The sequence below is a fragment of the Chelonia mydas genome, chromosome 4 (genome assembly GCF_015237465.2).
Source record: "Chelonia mydas isolate rCheMyd1 chromosome 4, rCheMyd1.pri.v2, whole genome shotgun sequence".
Taxonomy (NCBI): Eukaryota; Metazoa; Chordata; order Testudines; family Cheloniidae; genus Chelonia; species Chelonia mydas.
The window spans coordinates 55467041-55484808 of record NC_057852.1 but is presented as its reverse complement, the minus strand read 5'-3'; the positions used below and the strand labels follow the sequence as shown (position 1 = coordinate 55484808).

The 17768-nt window shown below is 41.0% G+C and overlaps 1 protein-coding gene across 6 annotated transcripts in view; it reads right to left on the bottom strand.

The window, feature by feature from the left end:
- Positions 1 to 289: 289 nt before the first annotated feature.
- The window catches only part of SMAD1 (SMAD family member 1), a 70613-nt gene continuing 53134 nt past the window's right edge, over positions 290 to 17768 (bottom strand). For all 6 annotated transcript variants that reach the window (XM_043545766.1, XM_043545767.1, XM_037897344.2 and 3 more), the window contains 5 exons: positions 17452 to 17709; positions 14779 to 14895; positions 10779 to 11000; positions 5792 to 6048; positions 290 to 1689 (listed from right to left, as the gene is read on the bottom strand). In XM_043545766.1, the coding sequence (XP_043401701.1) occupies positions 1546 to 1689; positions 5792 to 6048; positions 10779 to 11000; positions 14779 to 14895; positions 17452 to 17709 (998 nt within the window). In that variant the 3' untranslated portion in view covers positions 290 to 1545. The remainder of the gene's footprint in view (positions 1690 to 5791; positions 6049 to 10778; positions 11001 to 14778; positions 14896 to 17451; positions 17710 to 17768) is intronic.

Sequence of the window (17768 nt, the reverse complement as noted above, 5' to 3'; positions counted from 1 at the left end):
TATTCCATACTTGGGGAAGGGGGGGGCAAAGGGAAATCAGTGAAAGTCTATTAAGTTATATGGGCACATTAGTTCTACTGAATCTATTCTATTCTCACCTAATGAAGAAATCCATCTCCCCCACAAAAATCTCTCATCACCAGTACTGACTTAACATTGCTACCAAGCTGCATCAGAAGTTAAAACGCAGAGTAAATTTTTTTTTCCATTTGAAGCAGTATTATCCAAGAGAATCTTTTTTTCTGGGTTGTTATAAAGCTGCCAAGAAGTAGACAAGACAAGGCATTAATCAAAGTAAGCAATAACAATGGTTTTATTTAAAACTTCCAGTAAAGAAGACCCACTAGTTTTGGAATAAAAGTACTTAAAGTACTACAGAGTAAGTGAATATAAAAGATTAGCAGAAAACAAAAACAAAACAAAAAAAATCAGTAAAAAAATTAAAAATATTTTTTTAAAAAAAGTTTGAAATAGATCCAAACAGGGTTTTTAAATCCTCCAAACATTTAACAGTTACTAGGTTTGGCAAAACAAAATTCTTTTACACAATTAAAAGTCTACTTCTTTTATGTAAACTGCCTAAAATTGCTCAATAATTCAAGAACAGACTGTACAATTTGTCTTGAAATATACAGAGCTGCAGTCTCAGGACCGCAGGAATGATTAATTTTGCCTTCTTCTCAACTATATGAATTAACCAGCTACATAAACTGTTTTTGGGGGGAGGGAGGAGGCAAAAATAATCAGAGTTAACAAGATAAAGCCACTATAAAAAAAATTAATGAAATGCACAGCAAAGTTCAGACCTCTGTTTCATTTCTTTAAACTAACAAGCTACGTTTACAGTATATTCTGCATGTCAATTGCCATTTCCCCCTCCCCTTTTCCCCACTCAAATATTCCTAAATCCTCTAGTCCAAGCGAATTAATTCTAAACTTTCAAATACACTGTACATACATTTAGCAAAGAGCATACCTAACATTATTCTTACAGCAGTATGGTCAGTACACAATTTCATAAAGATTATTACACATGACCATGATTAAACCTCCCACCCCATTATTTCTTTCTTTCAAGAGAACAGCAAACTATTACTAGACAAATGGTTTTAAAATATTTTGTAGAAAGCCTGTGGAAAGCAGACTTCATCAATATGGGCTATCAACCCCAGAGAACATAATGAATGCTGAACATATAAAAGAAAGGTAACCTCAGAGTGCCAAGGAAGATCCCTTGGGAACACTGTCTAAAAGATTATTAGCTTGGTCATCCCTAACTATTACACAAAGTCCTGCTAAACAATTTGCATGTATCAATTTTACAAGAGACGGGTACAATGTAAACTGAAATTTTTGACACCAACAGTGTGTTAAAGGCTTTTTTTTTTTTGCGCTTTTTCCCTGAATCCAAAAGTTGGTCACAGAGGTCAAGTATTATCAAGGCTCTTATTCAGCTGCTGCCAGTTCATAAATGTGTCTGACTCATACATCCTTCAAGTACATGCAAGGCTCAATAGTTTCCAAACTGCAGAAGCTTGGGACCCTTTAAGACACAGAGGAAATAGGATTATGAGGTGAGCCCATCTGAGTAAGAACTTTATCCAGCCACTGAAGGGGACCATGCAGGTGTATCTCAATCCAGCATGGAGTGCTCGTTACATCCTGGCGATGATATTCGGCTCCCCAACCCTACAAACAAAAATCACATAGAAAAGTTATTACTTTTACCTTATTTTACCATGTCAAGGAAGTGGAAAATGCTTCTCTCTCATTTTATATAGTACAAAGGCAACAGATATAATCTAGCCTCACAGGTGGAGGTTACCACGGTTGAGGAACCATTTTTGCATGAGTTATGTTACCACATTTCCCCATGTGAATCTGAAGCAGATTTAAGAGAATCTGGGTTAGGTGACAGACAGACACTTGAAAACTGAAGTCTCACTTCAAATTTGGCAATGGTAATGCATGCTTCCCCATATCGCCCAGCCAGTATGCCCCTGTGTTGCCCTTGAGACACCACTCTTCCGGATTCCATCTACACTAGGGAAGCGACCTATGAACAATCTCTCCCCACTCCCCCGCCAATGACCTTGGTACTGAACAGTTCAGGTACCACTGCATGTGGGGACCAGAACATTTTTGAACACCATGGCAGAAAGCGTTCTGTAATGAAAGTGGTGCACACCTTCTGACATGGGTGTTAAAAATGGTTTGGCCTTACAGGCAGACAATCTGACTATTAGAGTATGTGGGGCCAAACCATTTTTAATACCATGGCAGAAAGTGTGCACTACTTTCATAATAGAATGTTAGAATGCTATAGCATTAAAAACAGTTTGGCTCAACATATACTAGTAGTCAAACTGTTTTCAACACCTGTCGAGGAGCTAGGGGCCCTTTGGGGGGTTTGTTGACCAAGTTACCAACCTGAGGTTATTTTCCTAGGGCAAACAAACAGGGTGAGTGGACAGCTCAGTCCCCATGCCTTTTTGGTCCTTGCCTTCTCTAGTGTGACTGCCACAAGGGTGTAATTAGTGCAAAGTCTGAGGCTGGATTTTTTTTTTTGATTTTTTTTTTTAACTAATGGACATCTGTGCACTAGGAACTGGATTAAGCCCACAAACTCAGGTCCATCAGCCAGTGAACATCATCTTCAGCTTTCACTCAGTACTGACCTGGGCTGAATAGGAAATAGTAACCTAGAAGAGGAAAGGCTCCATGTGTCCCACTATGAATCCCAAAGCAAATATTGCTTTTGATTTTTTCACAAGGTGACATTCATTTTCACACCTGTTTATACTGACTCAAAGGGGAGTCCTATAGCAGATTCATATAGCAATGCATTTTGCAGAACTAACATTAAAATGCAAGGAAGCTCTTTGACTCCCAAACCCATGGCTCTTGTGTTGCCCATGGTAGTCCTAGTCCTACTGAAGATTCCCCGCAAGTCTCTCCTCTTTCAGAGGACATGGAGGGAGGCAGGATGCAGTATTCTCTTGGAGGAGAGGGAAGTATAACTGATTAAAAACAATGAAATACAAACAGGATTGAGGCTACCACGTTTGTGTATTTTTGCACTTCTGGAGAGGTACAGGTAAAAGGATTGAAGATAAGGGCTACTGGAATCCCATAAAGCCTCTAGAAAAAAAGACTGAAGAAACCTCATGTACTAAGGCTAAAAAGAGTGAGATGGGAAGATACACTGCCAAACAAATTAATAGGCATAAAAACAAGACATCATGGATCAACATTAAGGTGGGAACTCTACTCCATGCAGCTAGGGCCAAGGTTTCTTTACAGGAAGGATGGGAGTACTGAAACAGATAAAGCTTCCCAAAACATCTCGGGCACTCTTGTAGCTATAAAAACAGCCAATGGAAGAAAGTAGTGTACACAAGAAGAAGGTGTTGTTAAACTGGACAATTTTGGGGGAGAGAGGTGGCACTGGTCATATCCTAGACGGGCTGATGATATTTCCTAAATTAACAGGTCGAGCACCGATGGGTTCTCTTTTAGCTAAAACTGAGTCAGCTATAAGATTTACTAATTATCTGGAAAGAAATCTAACAAAGTTCATTGTGTAGTTTGATAAAGTAAATTATCTTTTTTGGGACGGGCTGTGGGGCAGTAGATGGACCACAGGAATCAAGAGTAAAAAAAATATTTTGTATTAACCTCAGATTAACCCATAAGGCATGTGCACAAAGAAGTCACCTTATCCCTTTAAGCCACCATTTTAGGATACTGCACAATTAATTTGGCAGTCTTGAAATATTTGACTGATCCACATTTCTGTCCCTCACACCACTGATCCTTTTATCCCGATCCACATTTCTGTCCCTCACATCATTGCTACAATCCTTACACGTACCCTGAGAACAGAACGGTATGCACTTTGTTTATAGAATTTCTAATCACCAGACAGACCCCAGGGAACAAAGCTACCCATCTTCCCAATCACTAACATGACAGTCCCAGCTATTCTGTGCAAGAAATGCCCACTACTTCACAATTTTGATCCTTCGGACAGTAGGAGATTGTTACTGAATACAATGTGGTTATTTGAAGGGCATGGAAAAGACAAAGCCTGGAAAAGTTGCTTGTTAATTACCAAACTTTAACTTGACCCACTGTGCATCAACTCTGTTCATAAATACTCTTGGAGAAGTGGACTAAACACTGGGTAAATGGAGAGGAGCGCCACAAAAATGCTAAAAATTCAGAAAACCTGACCAATGAGAAAAGGTTAAAAAACTGTGCATGTTTAGTGTTGTGTAAAAAGACAACTGAGGGGGACCTGATAACTATTTTCAAATATGTTAAAGGCTGTTAGATGACAGATCAATTGTTCTCCACATCCACTGACAGTAGGACAAATAGCAAGGGGCTTAATCTGCTGCAAAGGAGATTTAGGTTAGACATTAGGAAAAACTTTCTAACCATAAGGGTAGTTAAGCACTGGAATAGTCCTCCAAGGGAAGCTGTGGAATCCGCATCCTTGGGAGGTTTTTAAGAAGTCAGAGGAACCTGTTTAAGAACCTGTCACAGACATTTAGGTTTAGCTGGTCCTGCCTCAGTGCAGGGGGCTGAAGTGATGACCTCTCAGGGTCCCTTCTCACCCCTACATTTCTATGATTCTAATGCAGGGGTGGGCAAACTGTGGCCCATGGGCTGGATCCGGCCCGTCAGGGCTTTGGATCTGGCCCACGGGATTGCCACCCCCGTGGCGCTGCGGGGCTAAGGCAGGCTCCCTGCCTGCCCTGGCCCCGTGCCGCTCCCGGAAGCGGCTGGCACTATGTCCCTATGGGCCCTGGAGGAGGCGGCGGGGGAGGCAGAGGGTTCTGTGCACTGCCCTTGCCTGCAGGCGCCGCCCCCCACAGCTCCCATTGGCCAGGAACAGGGAACCATGGGCAATGGGAGCTTCGGGGGTGGTACCCACAGGCAAGGGCAGGGAGGAGCCGCCTGCCCCGCCCCATCCCCAGGAACCACTGCCGGACAAGCTGGCCACTTCTGGGAGCAGCGTGGGACCAGGGCAGGCAGGGAGACTGCCTTAGCCCTGCTGCGTGCTGCTGCCACCCTGGAGCCACTCAAGGTAAGTGGCACCGGGCCGGAGCCCGCACCCCAAATCCCACACCCAGAATCCCTCCTGCACCCCAACCCCCTACCCTGAGCCCCCTTCCACACTCTCTCCTGCGCCCCAACCCCCTGCCCTGAGCCCCCTTGTACACCCCGCACCCCTCCTGTGCCCCAACCCCTTGTCCTGAGCCCCTTCCTGCACACCGCACCCCCTCCCACACCCCAACCCCCTGCCCCAGCCCTACATTCATGGCCCTGCATGCAATTTCCCCATCCAGATGTGGCCCTCAGGCCAAAAAGTTTGCCCACCCCTCTTTTAATGTAACATTCTATTGAGGCAGTAAGAATAGTTGCTAGGTATGATGGAAACTACTTAACTGTGCCATTATCAAACCTACAAAAAAATGTAATGGGGAGAAATCTGAAACCAAGAACCTACAGAATGTACCTTTGATTTTAAAATTCTGTACACCAACAAAATGATGTTTGTCCAAACGGATAGCTTTGTATGTTTAAGGACATGCATACAGCTTTTGTTTTATAGAAAAAGTGTTTATCAAATATAACACACATTTACAATCAATGTAATTGTTGATAGGGGAACTTCTCCAATATAAGGCATGGAGCTGTTTGCACTAGGATTATTGAATAAAATTCAAAAGGGAATATTCTTTTGCTTACAAAACACAAGCCCAATTGAACTCTTACCTACCTTTACAAAACTCATACGGATAGTGCACATCTTAGTAAGCTCGTACACTGTTTCAAAGCCATGGTTCACTGATTGAGCCAGAAGCTGCGCAAACTCTTGGTTGTTGAAAATTTTCAAACTGCAGCCACTGGGAATTTTACAAACTGTGGTTGGATGGAACCCATGGTGGTAGTTGCAGTTTCGACTTTGAACAAAAATACTGCTGTCACTAAGGCATTCAGCATACACTTCTCCCCCAACATAATAGAGGTGAACTCCTAAGAGGAAAAAGTATTTGTTACGGAGAGGTCAAATGAATTCATATCACATGCACAGTCTGGCACACATCTTTGTGGAGATGCTTTTGTGCTTCTCCAGTTTAAAGAGAAACATTATATTTCACTCACTAGTAGGACTCTCTTAAAGCTTTGTTGTACCTGTCCCTCCAGATTCCACGAAAGTTTGTTTTTCAAATCAACCGTTCATTAGAGTTTTACTTCTTGTAAACTGCACAGAAGAAAACTACTGTAACAGTACAAGATGACAGATTTACAGGGCCAGAACATCTGCTCAGATCCCATGGGTTCATATTTGGGGGACAGAAGATTGACTGGGCCCAGGGTAGGGAGAACAGACATTGTTCCCCTTCCAGCAGCACAAAGAATCCTCAGAAAATAGTAATACAGCTCCAAGACAGATTCTCCTCCAGCATGTACTAGCTAGGATGAGTCTCGGTTAGGATAGCTTCAACAGATGTGCACTTCCAGGGAGCCGGAGCACAGTGCTGTGTCCAGAGGAACAGCTTAACGCCGCATGAATCCAATGGTTTCTCATGGACCACTCAAGACCTGAGCCCATGCCTTCAGCGTTTTCTATAGGGGACAGCAAACCCCTCTGGGATATTGGTGGGGGGTGGGGAATCTCCAGAGATCTCTCCCCCCAGAACCCTATACACAGGCTTTTAAACTTTACGAACTTTGGGGTTCAAGTTCTCCACTGTTGGAATAATCAGTGTGAAATAGCAAAACCAGAAAAAACACACAGAAGGTATTAAAGTAAATCAAATTCCGAGAAAGAAAATCTTGATGGCATTTAATAGTATGGTCCATGTAAAATTTTGCTGAGGACATAACTCCCATATCATCTTAACAACAAAACAATCTGTGGCCACGTCTTCAAGCTGTGAATCTGTTCTTCTTACAAAGGGGGAGATTTAAATGGCGTTTCTATGTAAGAACATGAAAACAGAAGAATGGCCATACTGGGTCAGATCAATGGTCCATCTCACCCAGCATCCTGTCTCCAACAGTGGCTAATACAGAGCTTCAGGGGAACGGTCTTAAACAGGGCAGTTGGAGTGATCCTTCCCTATGTTCCCCCTCCTGGTTTCTGGCAATCAGAGGTTTAGGGTCACCCTAAGCCTGGGGTTGCATCCTTGACTATCTTGGCTAATAGCCATCAACAGACCTATCCTCAGTGAACTTATTTAACTCTTTTTTTTAACCCAGCTATACTTTTGCCATTACAACATTCCATGGCAATGAGTTCCACAGGTTAATTGTGCGTTGTGTGGAAAAAGTACTTCATCTTGTTTGTACTAAACCTGCTCCCTATTAATTTCATTGGGTGACCCTGATTTTTGCATTGTGGGAAAGGTTAAATGCTTCTCTATTCAGTTTTTCCACAGCATTCATGTTTTTATAGAGCTCTATCATAGCCTCCCTTCGTCATATAGTTTCTAAAACTGAACAGCCCTAATCTTTTTAGTCCCTCCTCGTAGGGAAGCCATTCCATACTCTTATCTTAGTTGCCCTTTTCTGAATCTTTCCAGTTCCACTATATCCTTTTTGAGATGGGTGACTATAATTGGACACAATATTCAAGGTATGGGCACCCCAGGGATTTATATAGTGGACTTATATTTTCAGTCTTATTTTCTATCCCTTCCTAAATAGTTCCTAACATTCCATTAGCCTTTTTGACTGCTGCTGTGCAGTGAGCTGAAATTTTCAGAGAATTATCCACGGTGACTCCAAGATCTCTTTACTGAGTGGTAACAGCTAATTTAGAACCCATCCTTGTATATGTGTAGTTGGGATTTTTTTCCCCAGCATTCATTACTTTGTACTTCTCAACCTAGAATTTCACGTGCCATTATGTTGTTCAGTTACCCAGTATTGTGATATCCCTTTGCAACTCTTCCCAGTCAGCTTTGGATTTAACTACCTTGAATAATTTTTCATCATTTGCAAACTTTGCCACATCACTGTTCTCTCCCTTTTCCAGGTCATTAATGAATATGCTGAACAGCACAGGTTCTAGTACAGATCCTTGGGGGACCCTGCTGTTTACCTCTTCATTCGTAAAACTATTTATTCCTACTCTTTGTTTCCCATCTTTCAACCAGTATGAGAGGCGCTTTCCTGTTAGGCCATAACTACTTAGTTTTCTTAGGAGCCTTTGGTGAGGGATCTTGTCAAAGGCTTTCTGAAAATCCAAGTACACTATATCAACTTGATCACCCTTACCCACAGGCTTGCTGACACACTCAAAGAATTCTAGTAGACTGGTGAGGCATAACTTCTCTTTACAAAAGCCATGTTGACTTTTCCCAACAAATCATGTTTATCTCTTGATAAGTTTATGGAGGAGATGGTATGATGGGATAACATGGTTTTGGTAATTAAATATTCATGGTAAATAGGCCCAATGGCCTGTGATGGGATATTAGATGGGGTGGGATCTGAGTTACTACAGAAAATTCTTTCCTGGGTATCTGGCTGATGAACCTTGCCCATATGCTCAGGGTTTAGCTGATCGCCATATTTGGGGTCGGGAAGGAACTTTCCTCCAGGGCAGATTGGAAGAGGCCCTGGAGGTTTTTCGCTTTCCTCTGTAGCATGGGGCACGGGTCACTTGCTGGAGGATTCTCTGCACCTTGAAGTCTTTAAACCACGATTTGAGGACTTCAATAGCACAGACATAGGTGAGAGGTTTCTCGCAGGAGTGGTGGGTGAAATTCTGTGGCCTGCGTTGTGCAGGAGGTCAGACTAGATGATCATAATGGTCTCTTCTGACCTAAATATCTATGAATCTATGAATCCCTGTGTCTGATAGAAACTATAGTAAATAACTGAACTACCAATTTGCGCAGTACTAAAGTTAGGTTTACCAGCCTGCAATTGCCAGACTCACCTCTGGAGCCCTTTTTTAAAAAACAGGTGTTACACTCACTACCTTCTAGTCATCTGGTTGAGAGGTTTTATTTCCAGCAATAGGTTACATACTGCAGTTAGTAGTTCTGCAATTTCATTTGAGTTCCTTCAGAACTCTGGGTGAATACCATCTGGTCCTGGTAACTTATTACAGTTCAATTTATCAGTTTGTTCTAAAACATTCTCTATGGACACATTGATGTGGGACAGTACTTCAGATGTGTCACCCAAAAAGGATAATTCTGATGTGAGATCTCACCCACATCCTGTGCAGTGAAGACCAATGCAAATAATTCACTTAGCTTCTGTGCAATGGCCTCGTCTTCCTAGCATGCTCCTTTAACACCTTAGTTGTTTAGTGGCACCTGTTTGGCAAACTTCCTGTTTCTGATGTAAATATCTTACTGTTAGAACTTGTTAAAGAGACAAAAACTTTCCTGGCCTGCCTTATTATACTTTTACACTTAAGTTGTAAAAGAGTTTGTGTACCTTCTTATTATCCTCACTAGGATCTGACTTCCAATTTTTGAAGGATTGGTATCTGGTACAGTTAATGTTATAGCACCTCTGGTATCTGTACAGTTAATGTTTCAGTAGAACTTTGCTTGCAACGAGGCTGCTTTTAAAAGTTTACTTTTATAGTTTTAAATGGAAAATGAACAAAGTGTTATATAAAGTACATAGATACTTTCTGGGGTGGGGGAAAAAAAAAAAGAAGGAACAAGACTTAGTGGCACAACCTCTGAGTATGAACCTGGGAGCAGCACAGGTACTGGCATGGAAAAAGCTTCTCTTAGCTAAAGGTTGCTTTTCAGAATAATAAACTGTATGAAAACTAATCTCCCTGAGGCTCCAGATCAGTTTCAAAACTGTTTCCTGTGAGATCCAGAACAACATCACTGTAAGAAACTGATCTCCAAGCATAAAAAAAAGAGTAGGGAGACATTCAAAGACAGCTTTCCCTCTAAACCCATTTCATAGGGCATCAATATAAAAAAGGCAATATAACCCTTCCCCTGAAATACATTTTTTTGGTTACAAAGCTCTAAGGACCTCTCTCTGGGAAAAAAAAAAAAAAAAATCTTCAGAATTTTTTCCCTGCCTAAAGATGGGAACAAAGTACTTTTACAATACCACTGCTAGGTGCTGTACAAACACAACATTTGCTACCACAAAAATTAAAATAAAGTTAATCTGGATTTAATTTACATGACAACATTCCCCTCAAAATGGACTATTATGAAGCTAAATTAAAAACATAACGATCAATTCTTTTGGGAGAAGACTGTCAAAGGCACGAAAACAGGAATACCATGAACTATCCTTTGGACTTCTGAAAATCCCTTCTTTAAACTGTATTTGGAATATTACTTTAGCAGGCCTATACTCCTTTAAGGGAGTTTAAGGGCCAGACAATTTAGATCTCTTTAATCAAGAAAAAAAAAGATTTTGTTCAGAGAGCTGTCTGCAGTTATATAGTTCAGCTTTCCAGAATCATCAACAGCCAGGCTGTGTGTGAGAAAGCAACTGCCTTAAACTGTTGTGCTAATTAAAATTAAAATTGATGAGAGTCTGCAGACAATCAAAAAAACTGGTTAGAAGATAGAAAGCTTCCTGCAATTATACAACAGGTGAGAACGTACAAGAGTACAGGACTTGACAAAGAAATTATGTATTTGCCAGTGTTCATTAGAACATGACTTCATAACGTATATGATAGTCTGTCCTTGAGGCAAGAAGCCCAGATTGCCGCGTTTAGCTAGAAAGCAAAACAAGAGAAAAACTAAATGCACCTTTGCCAATATGCCGCCTGGTGTTCTCAATGGTGGAATTCCGGTTAACATTAGAGAGCAGCCCAAGGCAAAATCTGTTCTTGTTGTTTGAAGGATCAGTAAAACCATCTACCAATACGCTGGTGGAGGAGGCATGAAATGCTTCCCCAACACGATTGTTCAGCTCATAGTAGACAATAGAACACCAGTGTTTTGGCTCTTCATAAGCAACTGCCTGAACATCTGGAAAGAAACAAAGAAAAGGTTACAATCAATGGCACTGCAACTAATATGTTACTGAACTTTAAAGATCTGCAACCTGTAGGCTTTGGCTTAAGATCACAGAGAGAAATTCTGGATAAATAACTGCTAATTAAGTGCCATCTTCTATGGAGTTCATTTATCATTTAATTATTAAAAAAAGAACAAAAAAAACACTTTTCAGAGCCAAAGAAAGAATTTGGACAAATACAAGTTAAGATAAAATTACTCGCAAAACTTCAGACATAGGAAAAAAAATATCAGAGCTGGCAACAGGTACTTAAGTAAGAGAACATGTTATGGGCTCAACTACCACACCTATCAAGCACCCCTGCGTTCTTTGCAACATATGACCTAGATCAGCACTACCTTGAGTGTTGACAAATCAGTGAAGTACTCCCTCAGTTTATTTTACAGAGCTACCAACTTCTAAAATATTATACGTTACAAAATTCTTTATTAACAATGAGAAATCACATAGCAGAAATTGTCAGAACAGCTGGAGGTTTTCACAACTGCCTAGGAGACAGCGGGGATTTTGGCCATGCAGGCAGGAGTGACACATGGCTTGGGTTTTTGGTATCCAGATGGCAGATTAATCTTTTGTATATGGGAAGGCAATGCATCTCTCCCCCCCCCCCCCCCCCCTCACCTACTGGGCAGGTGCAGAAATTACTTTAAAATTTGGGAAGGGGATGTTTGAGTTCTTCATTTCCCTGCCCTACAGACCACAGGGTTGGTTCACAGCGACCTTCCCCAGTATCAGCCACTACATCCAACAACAAAAAATATGTACATTACAGTTGACGGTTCTATTAAAGTGATCAGCAATGAAATAGTCAGCGTGCATGTAGTTGCTAGATTTCAGGGTTAACACCCTAATGAGATGCATAAACAAATTTCACATCTCAGAGCATTTGTTTCATACTCTTTGCAAACTCAAGCAGACCGTACTGCTTCAGTTTAGATTCTGCAGATTTGTTCCCCCACAATCAGAAGGCTAGGAGGCTTTTCTAAAAAGAAAAAATAAATGAAAGCTTAGACTTTGGACCATAATTATGCAACAATTTAAAAATAATATGGAATCGGGAATTTACAAGGCTATGAGATTACATTATACACAGGAAGTGGAATATAGGAGGTTTATAGGAATAAAAGAGGTTGAAGAGGAGATAGGATGTGGCTGTTCTGTGTATGAGGGTTTTAAAGTGAAGAGGATGACTATTTATGTGCTTAGTACACAGTTTAGGAATCTGAGATAGCAGCTCTGCAGATCACAGCTCTAAATGCAAGTCGAAGTGCTAAAATGACAATGACGTTGCAGGAATTTGTTTCTCCTTTCAGCGCATTCTCAATGCCAACATTAACTTTAAGACCAACATTCTATACTTTCCTTTGCTTAGAAAAATGTTTCTCATACACCGATTTTTTTCTGATAAAAAGGGACATGAGCAGAATTTAAAAAATTTAAAACGTGATTATCTAGCTGATATAAATAGTAGGAAAGTATGTAGCCTACGCAACGGCAACGACGAAAACGGTGTGAGACAAAAATCTTGGTGCAGGGTTTTTCTAGTGTGATGTCCATTGCTGACCAAGAATATGCTGGGAAATGCTCATGAAAAGGGGTTTAACTTCTGTAAAGCCACAGTATTGTTAAGCCTTTTCAAATCATTGTAAAGAAAAGAAGCCTTTAATTATTAGTAAGGGGTTACTACACTTTGCTTTCAAATTAAGTTGCCAGTAACTACCAAAGCTACTGCTTTGCCCCAGTTCTCAAACTCAGGAAGAAATCTTGCCAGCTGGCCATTCTTACAGAATGAATCATATCTCTCTCACACAGATTTCATACTAACTTCCTTACGTTTGCTTTAAGTCATGCAGAGCAGGTGCGTTTTGTCTCTCCATTCCCAGCATGGGCCAACAATGGAAATTACCCAGCTTCAGTGACAGGATGCAGCTTGTTAAGTCAAATCTCTTAAGACTAACAAATCTCCATAAAGAACATGCTTCTAAACATTTGCAACTAAAATGTTTAACATAAAAGTTTATTGAAACAACTGTTTTTATACAACTACAGCAGACCTTTTAGGAGGGCAATTAGACACTGGATAGTCACAGCAAACAGACAGGAGCTCAAAGAATGAGCAGACAGATATAAGCATAAGCAAAGAAATAACTGTCTTTTTCCCCTCACTCAAGAAACAGTGAATTAAAAGAGACTATTCAACTTACTAGCAAGAAAAAAAGATTTAAAAAACAAACACAAAGTAGAAAGCTCTTTTAAGATGAAAAGAAAAACGCAAGCCATTCCCTCTGGTTGTTACGGGTCTCAGATGTGATGCAAAAATTCCGCAGCAGAGATAGAGCATATTTACAAGGGGAAAAAATGTGCAGAAGTCTGCAGAGTTAGGTATAAACACTGATAAATGCACTTTGGGCCTTCATCAGCTGCAGAGGCCAGTACGCAGTCGTGTACAGATCAGCAAAACAACAGACAATGCCAAAGATGGTGCTGATCAAATGCAAGCTCACTCTGAAGGAGGAAAATAAGTGAACACAGAACCGATATAAATTATATTAGAAGAGCAGATATATTTGTGAGCCCAGACATTTTAAGCTTAACAACAAAACTCAAATGAAATTAAACAATAGCTGAAGTGTTCATATGCTTGTAATCTTTATAATCATTCTGGCACAGCGTTCAACTTGCTACTCTCTCTCCTGGCTGGATGCACGGCACTGTGAGCCTAAGTGTTCTCAGAGGGGGCTATTTCTCACCATGTGTTGAATGCACTAAATCCTTTACTCAGCAGTTTATATTTGCAATGTGTTTAAAAAGCTGCATATAAAAAGTTGTCTGTGCCATAAGATGTAAAACAAAATGAAAAGAATTTAACACATCTTCCCTGCAGCAATACCACCTCACGCTGCAATCTCACGAGCTAAGCAGGGTCATGCCAGGTCACTACTTACATGGGAAAGGAAACATTCCTACCCCAAGCTCCCAGGAAAAACCCAAGGTGCTGCAGGAAGGAGTGCTGGCAATTCAGTGTCATGCTCTTCTCTAGAAATCAGAGCTAAGCCAGTGCAATATCATGGTGGTTAAGAGGCACTTCGGTTGGATATGCTGTGTTTCAGAAGACAAAGCATACTGAGACCCTGACCATTTTTATTAAAGTATTCATAGTACTTTTCACAAGTGTAAAGATGTTAGTGCCAGTGTCCTGACCAAATCTCAGTTTAGGCAGCTATATTCCCTGCTCTAAATTCACCCACCCACCAATTGGATATCAACCATACAACATCAAGCACTGTCTCAATAGTCACTATAATCATAATAGATACCTTTCACTGCCTGTTAACAGGTGTGCTTGTGCCATTACACACAATTACTATGCTTTACCATAAGAACAGTTTAACTTCAGTGATTGTTACAGATGAGAGTTTGTAATATGCTTTTGGATTCTTCTGATTGGAAGTCAACATTTAAAACATGGCGATGCCTTAATTTAGTCATGTACGGTCACTTAGACTTTTTTAGACCCAGAGGCTCATAAGAGTGTATAATTTCACCCCCAGCGGGGGTGGGGGAAAAGGAAACCACATTCCCTGTAGTTTTTCTTATTGTCTACAGTTACATATTTCCATTAAATAATATGAATCCAGATCAATATTCAGCTTAAAAAAAAATTATGAGACTCTTTGCACTTTAGAAACCAAGCAGAAAAAAAAAAAAACACATATAGAAGCCTTTTACCTCCTCTGTTTATTTCTGGGGGAATTGAGGGTGCCATCATGTTGGTGTCCATTGGCTGTGAGCCATCCTGTGTCATCTGATCTTCCGGAGGCAGGTAAGCAGGAGGGGGAGTATCAGCTAAATATAGAGAAGGCAGAGATACAATTCCTTCCCTCTCTTTAAAATGTACATATATATCCACAAACACTTCAGCGTTAACTTGGAAATACTTTCAGCCTGACTCAGCCATAACTTCCACCCACTCATCAGAATATCTGAGAAAGCAATCATGGACCTTGATTCAGGGAAGCAGAGGATTATTGTGTATGAAATAGTAGTAATTTTTATTGTAGTTATAACTATCAATCCACAAGCAAAAGCTTGACTGCATTTCTGTCAGTGCTTCACAAGTTCAAGGCACTGGATATACATTAATGTCTCCATGCTCAGCACCATCAGCCCTACATTCATATAGAACATGAACAGACCACGAGCCCAGGATTTGGAGTCTAGAGGTTCTAATCTCATTGATGTTGTTTCCAATGTGGCCCTCCATCAGTGTAGCATCTGAACGTACCGCAAGTGTTAATGAATTTCTCCTCAGCATCCCGGTGAAATATCACCACCAGTTTATAAATGGGGAACTGAAGGACAGAGATTTAGGCCCAGATTTTTAAAAGGTATTTAGGCATTGCTGTGCTCACTGTTGCAGTGCTTAAAATGATTTAACAGCATAAGTCTCATGGTCTAAAGGGATTTAGGCTCTTAGGAGTGCTTAAAAAAAAGTCTTCCTGACCCCCACAGACTTTTTGCCCTGGTGCATGAGATTTGATTACTACCATTCTACACCAGAGAGCAAGCAGGCAGCCTATGTAGCACTGTTATCTCCATCAACAAGTGAGTCATCAACTATTATGACAAGTAACCAAAAGGCAAACAGGCCAATAACTACACCATGTCTTTCATGCAACTTTCTGGTCTTCAAAATCTCAAGCTAGTTAAAGTTAGCAATACAAAGCTCTCAACTAAAGCATTACAGTAATACTACAGCTATGTTTTTCCAATTGTCACTATCCTTTTCCACTTGACCTTACAAACAGTCCCCTTTATGGAGGGTGGGCAGGCATGCACCATGGAATAAGTTTGTGGGGTGAGGATCAAAATTTTGATTCCTTATTAGGCCTCTAATGAGCTATGAGACATTTGTGTAATTGAAATTGTTATGCTACTGTCATGCATATGAGAAAGTACTGTGGGAAGGCCAGCACATGTAAAATTTTCACATTTCTAGATATAGTACTGCTCCCCTTTATATTTTCACAACTGGGTCTCCTTCTGCCCTACTAACTCAAAATGGGTGTCTGCCAAGAGACCTATCTCAAGGCAATGACTCAGAATACTGAGTCAGGGCTAAGAGGGCCTCAAGATGGATGCCTTTTCATCTTTTCCACCACAACGCCCTCTAATTCAGTTTCTCCACTGCAGCTGCTGACTCTGCTTTACCTCTAGCCAGGAATGCAAGCAAAAATAGGACTCCTCAGAAACCAAATCCAATGACCTACCATAAAACATCTGGCATGGGGATACTGTAGGAGACCTTTCCCATTACAGACCAAGCATAGGACCTCTGTGACCTGATCTGTATCCACTGGGACAGGGAGCCCCAGAGCCTAAAGTCATAATCAGCAGTCTCTCAAGCTTTTATTCTATAGTTTCTTAAATAAAATGTGTGTATGTGTGTGGGGGAGACAGGACCATAAAATTTACTGATTTCTCAGAAGAAATTACAAAACACATGCACGCAGCGCATACAGTTCAGTAGTCTTTACCCACCAAGGGAAATTTTCGAAGACAGACAGCTATCAGTAGCTAACTTCAGTGAACACCCCCTTGACACAAGAAATTACATGTATATTTTTGCAAATCTCTCTCCCCCTTCCCTCCTCCAGCCCCAAAGGAAGGAAGGCAGCACGCCATTTGCCCAGGCTCCTTCTCCCCGCAGCAGAAAGTTAAATCAAAAACATCTTTCAGAGGCTGCTTTCTTCACGATACTTAGTCATGGACAAACCAGGAAAAAAGATGACATTTCTGTAAAAACCTTATAGCCAACCATCAAAACAGAAATAAAAGGCAATTGTTCCACTGTCTTTAAGACAGACATGCTGAAGGTTTCTTTCCAGGGCCTCTGCTGAGAGACTGTTTTGCAGCTGAAGCGTTTGTTTCTTGGGATTACATCACCATTTGAATGAATTTAATCAAGTGGTGGTAGTGTGATCCCCTTGGGAAACATCTTTTATAGAACCATAACCTAATGCTGAATTTAAGAGTAGGTCTCTTTCCTGAACAAGGACATTCTGTAGCAATATTTGTTTGTCACAACATTAGCTGTGCATAACACCCCTCTGCCCCCACACTATACCAGGACTCAATGCTGCAATAATACACTATTCCCCCCACCCCTTGAAATGCAGCTGATTTGTAAAACAAAAACAAAGCATTTTACCTGCATTAGAAAGAATACTGTACTAAAAATTGAACATTATTGCTAGGCAGCCTGATTTAGTCACCATGTTACCTAACATCTCTTCAACTGGCTACTGAATATACTTAAGTGCTGGCTGATGACGCTTTTGCTTAACGATACTTGCAATATCTAGCTATACTCTCCTTAACTCTTACAGAAGGTGAACTTACCTGGCATCTGGAAAGGACTTCCTGGGTCTGAGCTAGCAGGAGAGTGTGGATAGGTGCTACTGCTGCTTCCAGGAGAGTTGGGATAACTACTGTTAGGGGAATGGGGGAATGGATGACTGTTGGGTTGCTGGAAAGAGTCCGGGAAAGTGGCATTATGTGGCATGTGAGGCTCATTTTGTCCCAAGTTGCGGAATTGAGCCAAGAGACTGTGCTGAGGGTTGTATTCACTGTGTCTTGGAACCAGCACTGGAGGAAGAACTAGAAGGGGAAAAAAAAAGAAAAACAACATTGAAGATCTGATCCTTAAGGGTTACATT